The sequence below is a fragment of the Equus caballus genome, chromosome 17, assembly GCF_041296265.1.
Source record: "Equus caballus isolate H_3958 breed thoroughbred chromosome 17, TB-T2T, whole genome shotgun sequence".
Lineage (NCBI taxonomy): Eukaryota > Metazoa > Chordata > Mammalia > Perissodactyla > Equidae > Equus > Equus caballus.
This window is the reverse complement of record NC_091700.1, coordinates 55,879,314-55,891,242: the sequence shown is the minus strand read 5'-3', so window position 1 is coordinate 55,891,242 and position 11,929 is coordinate 55,879,314. Positions and strand designations below refer to the sequence as shown.

General features: G+C 37.6%; 1 protein-coding gene across 3 annotated transcripts in view; it reads left to right on the top strand.

Annotated features, from left to right (window-relative positions):
- Nucleotides 1-11,929, top strand: part of DIAPH3 (diaphanous related formin 3) — a 484,080-nt gene that overhangs the window by 145,341 nt on the left and 326,810 nt on the right. For 2 of the 3 annotated variants that reach the window (XM_070240325.1, XM_070240327.1), the window contains 2 exons: nucleotides 2,183-2,319; nucleotides 4,460-4,569. In XM_070240325.1, coding sequence (XP_070096426.1) covers nucleotides 2,183-2,319; nucleotides 4,460-4,569 — 247 coding nt within the window. The remainder of the gene's footprint in view (nucleotides 1-2,182; nucleotides 2,320-4,459; nucleotides 4,570-11,929) is intronic. The other variant, XM_070240326.1, reaches the window with a different exon arrangement.

Here is an 11,929-nt window from a genome sequence, read left to right as displayed (position 1 = left end):
GTAGAGAGACATCCTTAGACCCTCCAAAATTTGTCACCACCTCTCTAACCTTGTAAGAGCCTTCATTTAATGCACTTTAGATGCCGGCCTTGGTAAGTTGACTATTTCTTTCACAGACTCAACAGTTTTTGTTTTGCGTTGTTTAAATAATTGAATGAGAGTAATTATGTACAAGTAGGCAGCAATTCTGTTTTTAGTTCTAGATACTGAGTAGTGGTAATCTGGCCTCATTCCAGTCTTAAAATGAGGGCTACACACTTTTGTGTTAGCAAAATCAGAGAGCACTGCCTATGATGGAGCTTTGGGTCACAGGATGATGGTGAAAACCATGAAATCAGAGAATGCTCCTATTCAACTTTTTACACATCATGGTTTAGGGCTGGAAGGCTTGACAGAAGGTAGGTAGTACCACTTGGAGAAGATACGTATGAATTGCCTTGAGTGGCTGGAGGATGGGGAGGTACTGGCTAAGGACAGCCAGGTGGGTGGGAAATGAAGAGGAAATGTGGAGGCAAGCTTTCCTCAATCCTCAAGTGTCTTAGGACAGAGGCAGCCCCTCGGTGCTTGGTAAGCATTGACTGACTGACTTTTTAAATTGGATCTAAGTGGTACTTTATAAGGCTCCGAGAATTCCCTAGAATGATTATTAAGGCATATTGTAGTCTCTGGCCCTATGCCTGCGTTTTTGTTCTTTGTTTCCAGTAATGAAACAGCCCAGGGCATCACAAATGTGAGCATTTCCTGGCTGGTTTTTCCCTATCACCAACAAGACAGAGAAGTCTCTCCAAAAATCATATCCTGGGGCCCTTGGCCCTTCTGCTTGTACTTCCATCTTCGTACCTGTCTTCCTTAGATAGCGGTTTTAAGCAAATGCAATATTTCAGCACAGTGTGACAGCTTCTTTACATAAGTGCCATGTACAAGATAGGAAAGTTTTAAATAGGATTTCATAACACTCAAAGCGTCGGGTGTAAGCTTGTTATAGATCCAACTTTGATACTTATATCTAGTGCTAATTTTGAGTTTAAGCCATAGTTCATAAGTCTGTAATTGAGATTAAGGTCCTTTTTAGTGCTTAGTAATAATTCTAATCAACCAATTTCTCTTTAGAAGGATTCTCTGGGATGCATGGTGGATAAATAATAATTGTTTTATCCATCTATTCATCCTCTCTTATTTGATACTTATCTTTCATAGATTACAAGTGGGCTGTAAGAGACATATGCATCCTTATATCAAAACAATAAGTCACTAACATAACTCCTTATCTTCTCATTGGATGTGACATCCTGGCAGTAGCAAATCAACTTCGTCCTTATCCAAAATCATCCCATTTGTAAAATAATGTGTTTACAGCTGCATTGTCTTTCTTTTGATAAAATATCGTTCTGATTAGAATACATCTGCTCCTTATGGCAGTTTGTACATGATATCTGCCCAAATCATCTTTCAACTTTCACCCATTTATGAACTAAGTGTTACTGTCTAGGCCTGCACTTTATAACGTGGTTGCCACGTGTGGCTATTGAGCACTTAAAATGTGGCTAGTCTGAATGGAGATGTGCTGTAAGTATAAAATACACACTAGATTTTGAACAGTTAGAAAGAAAAGTAAAACATCAATAAACGTTTCATATTGATTGCATGTTGATAATATTTTAGACGTATTGGATTAATTTTATTAAAATTAATTTTACTTTTTGCCTGAAAACTTTATAGTGCACGTGTGGTTCATGTTATATTTCTCTGGGACAGTGCTGATCTATGTATTTACTTGTGGTGATCTCTCTGTCACCAACCTGCCTCCCCAGGAAAGTTCCTGGTGGCCTCAGTGTCTGGTTCAATATCTGACTGTTCATTTTGTATATTCCCGTTGGGAAATCTCAGTGTTCCTTGCTCCCTTTTTCCAGTTGGCTACTCATCTGTCTTAATAATTATCAGTTGTATTGTTGTAAAATCACTTTTGAGGGCTTATGTGTATTTGGTTGATTCTCATAATTCTTGATGTAAAGTGAATACCGTATGAATTTTTTTTAGGATATTGTACATTCTTTATATTTTTCAGCTTTACTAAGTGTAAAAATGTATTATCCTATAAACGTTTTTTATTAACTACATTTTATTCAGGGCACTATTTTCCCAACCAACTAACATTTAACCTCTTATTTCCAAAATGTTATAGTATGGCTTGGAAAGAATTATGAGTGAAGAGAGGAGTCTTTCTTTATTAGCCAAAGCAATCGACCCTGAGCACCCCAATATGATGACAGATGTGGTTAAACTCCTCTCTGCAGTCTGCATTGTAGGGGAGGAAAACATGTAAGTCTTCTCAACTTATTTCTCCAATTACGTACTCATTTAATACAGTTTGATTCATTTAATGTTTTCATTATCCATTCTAGTTTAGACTAGAATTTACTGTAAATAAGTCAAGTATACTTAAGCAGCTGATTTAGATTCATATTGGCTGAACGGAAATGTTTGAGTATTTCTCTTAATTGATGTAGTAGTTACGGGCTAACATGTTTCTATGAAAAACTGATTTCTTCATCATATTCTAAATGAAGGCTTTGAAAAATACACAAATGGGTTCTGTCTCTTATGTGATTTTTTAACGTACATTCTCTTGTAAAAGTAAACAACATACTATTGGAAAATCTATATGTAAGGCAGACTTAGAAAGTGATTTAGAAAGTATGTAATAGTACTTTACTGGTTGAGGGACATAGTCCTCGACCAAAAAGTATACACTAAAACTGTAAATTTTAAAGACATTTTCCACATTTGTTAGGGCTGTAACTAAAAGACCATTCCATGCATATTAAAAGATAGTTTTGTATGATAAACCTTTTTTATAAGGTTTATTAAAAAAACCTTTATAAGATAAAACCTTTATTTTATAAAATAAACCTTTTTTCTTTTTAAAGAAGATTGGTGTTCTTGTTACAAAGGAAGTCTTTAAACATTATTTAAAATGCCTTTTAAAAAGGATAAAGATATGAAGACTAGACAACCAGAAGAACAGACAGAAATAGCCTTCTCCTATGAGGGCAGACAGAGCCCTAGAAGCGGAACCTCCTGCATGCATTTGAAAATTGTTCTTGTGGTGACCCTGCTGGGGTGGGGACTGCTGAGCTGCGCGGTTTGGACTACTTGGGGAGTCGCAGGCACCACTCAGCCCTGGCCGTCTGGGCCCATAGGGACCTAGAGTGTTCATCTGTAGATGAGGCCGTACTTGCTGCAATCCCAGCATGCGCGGTGAGGCGTACAGCTTCTGCACTTTCCCTTTCCCATTTTAAAAACGCTATATTAATTTTGACTTAGAAACCTGAGTGGATTTAATGTTGACACACAAAATACTTCCTGTGCTCCCCCTCCCCCTTTCTTCTTTTCCTTCTCCTCCTTCCTCTGCTTCCCTCCTTCCTCCCCTACTTCCTATTTCTTCTCCCTCCTCCTTTCCCTTTCTCCTTCCCCTTCCTTTTCCTTTTTTCTTTCTTTCTTTCTTTTTTTTTTTTTGCTGAGGAAGATTCGCCCTAAGCTAACATCTGTGGCCAATCTGCCTCTGTTTTGTGTGTGAGCTGCCAACAAGCATGGCCACTCAGGAGTTGTGTAGGTCCGTACCCAGAAACTGAACCTGGGCCACCACACCAAAGCATGCAGAACTTAACCCCTGGGCCATGGGACTGCCCTCCCTTGTTTTTCTTTATCCTCTTTTTCCTCCTCTTCTCTTTCCTCTTCCTCTACTTCCGTATTATTTTTATTTCTTGACTTCAGAATAGGTTATCAAAATGATAAAATGATGTAAATAACATTTGGGACTACATGTCTGTGTCCACAAACTATGTGAGCTTCTATAGTATGCTAGGTACTGTTAATACAACTATTCTTTAAAGATGTAGCAAGTATAGTTCTTGCATAACTATTATTTTTTATATTTGACTACAGTTCCTTACTACTATATATTTTTGGCTACCAGAACTTCACTTACACTAAAGATGAAGTAGAATGTATTGGTTCAGAGCATTTATATAGTGCTCACTAAGACTCTGGTTTCAGATCTTTGTTCTACCATTTAGTACATATGAGTCCTTGGACAAATTTCTTAACCTTTTTCTGCCTCAATTTTCTAATCTACAATATGGGATAATACCTATATCTTAGGATTATATACATTAAAAAGAGTTAATATTTGTAAACAGGTTCAAATATTGTGTGATGTGTAGTAAGCACCATATAAATTTTTGATAAATAAACATCATTATCGAGTTATACTGAGGAATAAATGAACTAAAGCGTATAGTTAATGCTGGGTACATGCTGTGTACTCAGTAAGCTACTTTTAAAATCTTGGTTACCTAGGAGCAGTGACTCTGGAATTTAGTAGATCAAGCGATTGGATTATGGCATTTGGGTTATTTGCTGTTTGCAATTTAATTAATTATTTAAAAATTTTCAATAGCCTTGAAGAAGTTTTAGAAGCTTTAACAACAGCTGGAGAAGAGAGAAAAATTGACAGATTTTTTTCTATTGTGGAAGGTCTTCGGCACAATTCAGTTCAGCTGCAGGTAGGTTTTGTGGATATCATACATATTATTTTGTAACTGTTTTCTGACCGGCTTACATTTAATGCTATAGCATGAAACCCTGCGTACCGTTTAATATTTTATAGCATTTTAAATAAATGTATAGAATTCTAGTTTATACTATATCATAATTTATCTTATAGATACAACTTGGTGATCCCCCATGATTATTTCCTTAGGTTACTTTCCTAGAAGTTGACTTACTAGATTTCTCTATAAAATATATAGTCACAGGGGGCTGGCCCCGTGGCCGAGTGGTTAAGTTCCTGCGCTCCGCTGCAGGCTGCCCAGTGTTTCGTTGGTTCGAATCCTGGGCATGGACATGGTACTGCTCATCAAACCACGTTAAAGCAGCTTTCCACATGCCACAACTAGAAGGACCCACAACAAAGAATATACAACTATGTACTGGGAGGCTTTGGGGAGAAAAAGGAAAAAAATAAAATCTTTAAAAATATATATATATATAATCACAGTCCATGAATTGCTTATGCTCTGTTAGTCTTATTAGTTGATTATTATAATTTTTAAGGAGTTTTGGTAATTAACTGAATTATGCCTTCTCATTGTGTTAGTTTTCATATCTGAAAAGTTGAGAGTTTACATGAGTAGTAATGAGACTGAGATACACTTATAGAGATTCTCAAAGATATTTAAATGCTCCCCAAAAATCACATAATGTAATATTATATTATAATATTCAAAACTGCATAACTAGTGTTCATTTAATGTCTCCTTTCTTTAAAGAGACGAGTTTTTACTGCTATTAATGTTGATAACTGACTTCTGCCTCCAAATTTCTTTGTTTTATCTAATTGATGTGCTTGTCACCTGGCTGTTGAGATTTTTGGAAGATCTTCAATCAAAAATTCGGAAACCAAGGGGCTAATAGCTATGAAGTAAATCTGTTTCACACTTAATAGTAAAAAGTTATAGAAGTTACAGTTTTTGTTTTAAAGCTCTGTATAGCTTGGCCATTTTATTGTTTCTCATTGTGGTAGGGATAGACAAGCTAAATCTTAGTGTTAAAAAATAAATAAACGGGTGGTGTTTGACAAAATCAGAAAATGTTAGGGACTATCAAATTAATAAATTTATTGTGACATTTCTCTTCATGATGTTTGTGAGGATGACGTTTCTGATGGTAGTGTTTGTGAACGGCTAGTTAGGACCTCTGGTGTGAATTTGTTTCTCTGGGCAGTAGACAGGCTTGAACATCTGAGTGTGTGGTCCTTATTGCATGGGTCCATTATGGAGCTTCTGGAAGAGCCCCTCCTTACTCATCTGGGAGTGTGGGCATCTGGGATGTGTCAGCCACTTGTGACACAGACCTTGCTTGTTCCCTCACTTGGTGTGCTAGGGTCTTTTAGTTTGTAAACTGTTACCCTCATTTCCCTTCTCCTCCTTTCTCATCTGTCCCCAGATTTCCTTTTTACCACAAGACTAATGAAGAGTAAACCTGAAAGAAACTTTGTAGAGAAAAGCTGAACAATTACTTGATCTGAATTTTCCTCTAGTACTCATGTTACCTTTTACTTACATAGTATTTGCACAAATTCCAGTAGGTAATTAGATTAATTTTGGTCTTTTGTGCATGTTAGAGGACATGTCTGATTTTAAAAATCTCGTTTATGAAATGTAATAGTCACATACAGTCTTCATCCCCTAAGGAAAGACTTTTTTGTGTTGATATATATACGTTTTGTGTCTAATCACACGTGTTACAGGAGTAAGAGGTAATGTCTTGTGATGAAAAGAATAGACTTCTGAGTCAGGCAGGCTTGAATTTAAGTCCTAGCTCTTCACATCCTAGCTTTGTGACTCTGGATCAGTTCCCAAATCTTCTCTATGCTTCTTTTCTCCTTTGTAAGATGGCGATAATAGCAGTGCCTGGCTCATTGTTGATGTAGGGATTACATAGGATAATGTATTTAAAATGCACAGTGCAGTGCTTGGCTCATTAGCATAAGTGTTGAGTAACTGCTGGTTTTAAAAAGTAATTTTGTTAAATTAAAAAAACAAAGTCAGTGAAGAGTGGAGATTGAAGGTATCTTCATTTTTTCTTTTTTCAGAAACATTACCAGTGTTGCTATTAAAATTGTTATTTAACTATGCAACCCAGCAATTACACTCTTGAGCACTTATCCGAGATTAATGAAAACTTTGTTCATGCAAAAATCCAGACACTAATTTTTATAGCAGCTTCATTTGTCATAGCCCCAAACTGGAAACAACCCAGATGTACTTCACCAGGTGAATGGCTAGACTTTGGTACACCCATACCACAGAACACTACTCAGCAAAAAAGGAATGAACTGCTGTTGATAACATACAGCAACTCGCATGACTCTTTAAAGAATTATCCTGATTGAAAAATGCCAATCCTGAAAGATTGCAAACTGTATGATTCTGTTTATATAACATTCTTGAAAGAACCAAGTTATACAGATGGAGAACAGTTTAATGGTTGCCAAAGTTTTGGAATGGGGTCTGGGAATGTGTTGGGTGTGGCCATAAATAAATAGCAGGAGAGAGTCTTGTGTGATGAAACAGTTCTGTGTCTTGATTGTGATCGTGGTTACAAATCAATACATGTGATAAAATTGCATAGAACTGTACATGTACAGACAGATGAGTGTAAAGCTGATAAAATCGGAATAAGCTCTCTGGATTTTACCAATTTCACTTTCCTGGTTTTGGGATTGTACTATAATTATGCAAAATGTTACCACTGAGAGGAATTCTGTGAATACTTAGGACCTACCTGTCCTTTTTCTTTTTCTTTTTTTTTTGGTAACTTCCTATGAATCAATAATTATTTCAGAATAAAAAGGTTAAAAAACCTTGGTAAAACTGGGGTCCCAGCTTTGTTTACAGCAATGTTACATCACTTGGTGTTTTAAAGCTGTAAGGGAAGGGATAAAAAAATGGCTTATTAAGAACGAAGCCAAATTTTGCCCTGGTAAATGACATGATCCACTCATTAATTGGAAAGTTTGAGTGTTACCTTAAAATTCTTGATTATTTATTGTGTTAAATTTGTTTTGGCTACCAGATATTAAGGTAAATTTACCTGATCTTTTAAAACTTGAATTGATTACCATATGAACTTGAAGCCAAACTACATGAATCAAAAAAATTCTTGGGTAAATTTAGTCATTTATGTTATATGTAATTACTCTGGTTTTACTGAAGGTGCTATGTTTTGGAAAAAAGATTTTTATAGTTCCGATAAATTTATATTCAGCTGGTTAATGTCTGTAGAATACTCTGAAAGAGAAGCATAAATTAAAAATTGGGAATTAAGGGGTCAGCCCCACGGCTGAGTGGTTAAGTTTCTGCCTTCTGCTTCCATGGTCCAGGGCTTTGCTGGTTTCGATCCTGGGCGCGGACCCAGCACCACTCATCAGGCCATGCTGAGGCAGCATCCCACATAGCACAACCAGAAGGACCTACAACTAGAATATACAGCTATGTACTGGGGGCTTTGGGGAGAAGAAGAAAAATAAATTAAAAAAAAAATTGGCCACAGATGTTACCTCAGGTGCCAATCTTTAAAAAAAATAAAATTGGGAATTAGGATTACTATTCTATAGAAGACATTAAAACTTGAATTAGGAGCCGGCCCAGTGGCGCAGTGGTTAAGTTTGCACGTTCCGCTTCTCAGTGTCCCAGGGTTCACTGGTTTGGATCCTGGGTGCGGACATGGCACTGCTTGGCAAAAGCCATGCTGTGGTAGGCGTCCCACATATAAAGTAGAGGAAGATGGGCATGGATGTTAGCTCAGGGCCAGTCTTCCTCAGCAATAAGAGGAGGATTGGCAGCAGTTAGCTCAAGGCTAATCTTCCTTAAAAAAAAAAAAAAAGAATTAAATTTATTTGTCTATCTAGAGATTTGATATAATTTTGAAATGACTTTTTAACAGCTTTTATGAGATAAAGTTCATATATAAAATTTACCCACATATAAATTGTACGTTTAAAGTGTACAAATCAGTGTTTTTTGTTTGTTCACAGTTGTGCAACCTTCACCCCAATTTTAGAATATTTTCATCAACCCCAAAAGAAACTCTTCACCTCCCTTAGCTGTCACCCTGAAAGATCCTCATTCCCTCTAGCTGTAGGCAACCATTAATCTACTTAATCTCTATAGATTTTCATATTCCGGACATTTGATATAATATTATAATATGTGGTCTTTTCTGACTGGCTTCTTTCACTTAGCAAAGTGTTTTCAAGGTTTATCCATGTTGTACGGATCAGCACTTCATTTTTTTTCTTGCCATATATTCTATTGTATGGATATACCACATTTTCTTTATCTGTTGTCAGTTGGCAGACATGTGGGTTGTTTCTACTTTTTGGCTATTATGAATAATGCTCCTATGAATGTTTGTGGAGATCATTTCTTTATTTTTTTTTTTTCCTTTTTTTTTATTTTGCACTGCTGCCCAGGTGTGAGCTGCGCATCCCACAGGGCAGCCGGGGAGCAGAGGGAGGGCGCACTGAGCTGCCCGGGTGGGGCGAAGGGGGGCGTTCCCTGGAGAACCGGGGTACAGCAACCCTCCTCCAGACCCCTGTCCACGCCTAGCCCTGCGATCTGACTAGGGCGCAGCTGCTGTGGCCTCCCACAATCATGGATCAGGCTACAGATCCCCCTTTGTCCCCCTGACCTGCACACAGCTCAGTGCCTTTTACACCCTAGTCTGGTGGGTCTGGGCTTCTCAGGCACCCCTGGGCATCTCTCCCTGGAGAGCTGTCCCAGCCTCCCGGCTCGGAAGTGCATGCAAGGCCTCAGGCAGGCCCCACCCTAGGTCCACCAGACCCTGGTCCAGCTGACCCCAGGCGCTGAAAATCAGACCCCAAGGACTTGGGCAGACTTTTTTTTTTTTTTTTTAACTTTTTATTGAGATTATGATAGTTTACAACCCTGTGAAATTTCAGTTGTACATTATTGTTTGTCAGTTGTGTTGTAGGTGCACCCCTTCACCCTTTGTGCCCACCCCCCCGCCCCCTTTCCCCTGGTAGCCACTAATCTGTTCTCTTTGTCCACATGTTTAAATTCCTCATATGAGTGGAGTCATACAGAGATTGTCCTTCTCTGTCTGGCTTGTTTCACTTAACTTAATTCCCTCAAGGTCCGTCCATGTTGTTGTGAATGGGATGTTTTCATTCTTTTTTTCATGGCTGAGTAGTATTCCATTGTATATATATATACCATATCTTCTTTATCCAATCATCAGTTGATGGGCACTTAGGTTACTTCCACATCTTGGCTATTGTAAATAATGCTGCAGTGAACATTGGGGTGCATTGGACTTTTGGAATTGCTGACTTCAAGTTCTTTGGATAGATACCCAGTATTGGGATGGCTGGGTCATATGGTATTTCTATTTTTAATTTTTGAGAAATCTCCATACTGTTTTCCATAGTGGTTGCACCAGTTTGCATTCCCACCAGCAGTATATGAGGGATCCTTTTCCTCCACAACCTGTCCAACACTTGTTACTTTTTGTTTTGATTATTTTTGCGATTCTAACGGGTGTAAGGTGATATCTTAGTGTAGTTTTGATTTGCATTTCCCTGATGATCAGTGATGATGAACATCTTTTCATGTGCCTATTGGCCATCCGTATGTCTTCTTTGGATAAATGTCTGTTCATGTCTCCATCCCATTATTTGATCGGGTTGTTTGACTTTTTGTTGTTGAGTTGCGTGAGTTCTTTATATGTTGTGGCGATTAACCCTTTGTTGGATATATGACTTGCAAATATTTTTTCCCAATTATTGGGTTTTTTTGTTTCAATCCTGTCTTCCCTTGCCTTGAAGAAGCTCTTTAGTTTGATGAGGTCCCATTTGTTTATTCTTTCTATTGTTTCCCTTGTCTAAGACATGGTGTCTGAAAAGATCCTTTAAATACTGATGTCACAGAGTGTATTGCCTACATTTTCCTCTAGAAACCTCATGATTTCTGGTCTTACCTTTAGGTCTTTGATCCACTTAGAGTTTACTTTTGTGAATGGTGAAAAAGAATGGTCAATTTTCATTCTTTTGCATTTGGCTGTCCAGTTTTCCCAGCACCATTTGTTGAAGAGACTTTCTTTTCTCCATTGTATGCCCTCAGCTCCCTTGTTGAAGATTACCTGTCCGTAGATGTGTGGTTTTATTTCTGGGCTTTCAATTCTGTTCCATTGATCTGTTCACCTGTTTTTGTACCAGTTTCATGCTGTTTTGATCACTGTAGCTTTGTAGTATCTTTTGAAGTCAGGGATTGTGATGCATCCAGCTTTGTTCTTTTTTCTCAGGATTGCTTTAGCAATTCGGGGTCTTTTGTTGCCCCACATGAATTTTAGGATTCTTTTTTCTATCTCTGTAAAGAGTGTCATTGGGATTCTGATTGGGATGATGTTGAATCTGTAGATTGCTTTAGGTAATATGGACATTTTAACTATGTTTATTCTTCCAATCCATGTTCATGGAATGTCTTTCCATCTCTTTATGTCCTCATCCATTTCCTTCAGGAAAGCCTTGTAGTTGTCATTGTATAGGTCCTTCACTTCCTTAGTTAAATTCACCCTGAGATATTTTATTCTTTTTGTTGCAATTGTGAATGGTATTGTGTTCTTGAGTTCTTTTTCTCTTAGTTTGTTATTGGAGTATAGAAATGCTACTGATTTATGTAAGTTGATTTTATATCCTGAAAATTTCTAAAAGTTTTCCAGTGGATTCTTTGGGGTTTTCTATATATAAGATCATGTCGTCTGCAAACTGCGAGAGTTCCACTTCTTCCTTCCCTATTTGGATTCCTTTTATTCCTTTCTCTTGCCTAATTGCTCTGGCCAGGACTTCCAGTGCTATGTTAAATAAGAGAGGTGATAGAGGGCATCCTTGTCTTCTTCCTGTTTTCAGGGGGATGGTGCTCAGTTTTTGCCCATTGAGTATGATGTTAGCTGTGGGTTTGTCATATGTGGCCTTTATTATGTTGAGGTAATTTCCTTCTATCCCCATTTTGTTAAGAGTTTTTATCATAAATGGCTGTTGGATCTTGTCAAATGCTTTGTCTGCATCTATTGAGATGATCATGTGGTTTTTATTTCTCAATTTGTTGATGTGGTGTATCACATTGATTGATTTGCGGATGTTGAACCATCCCTGAGTCCCTGGTAAGAATCCCACTTGATCATGATGTATGATCCTTTTGATGTATTGCTGAATTCGAGTTGCCAAAATTTTGTTTAGAATTTTTGCATCTATGTTCATCAGCAATATCGTCCTGTAGTTCTCGTTTTTCGTGCTGTCCTTGTCAGGCTTTGGTATCAGCGTGATGTTGGCCTGGTAGAATGTATT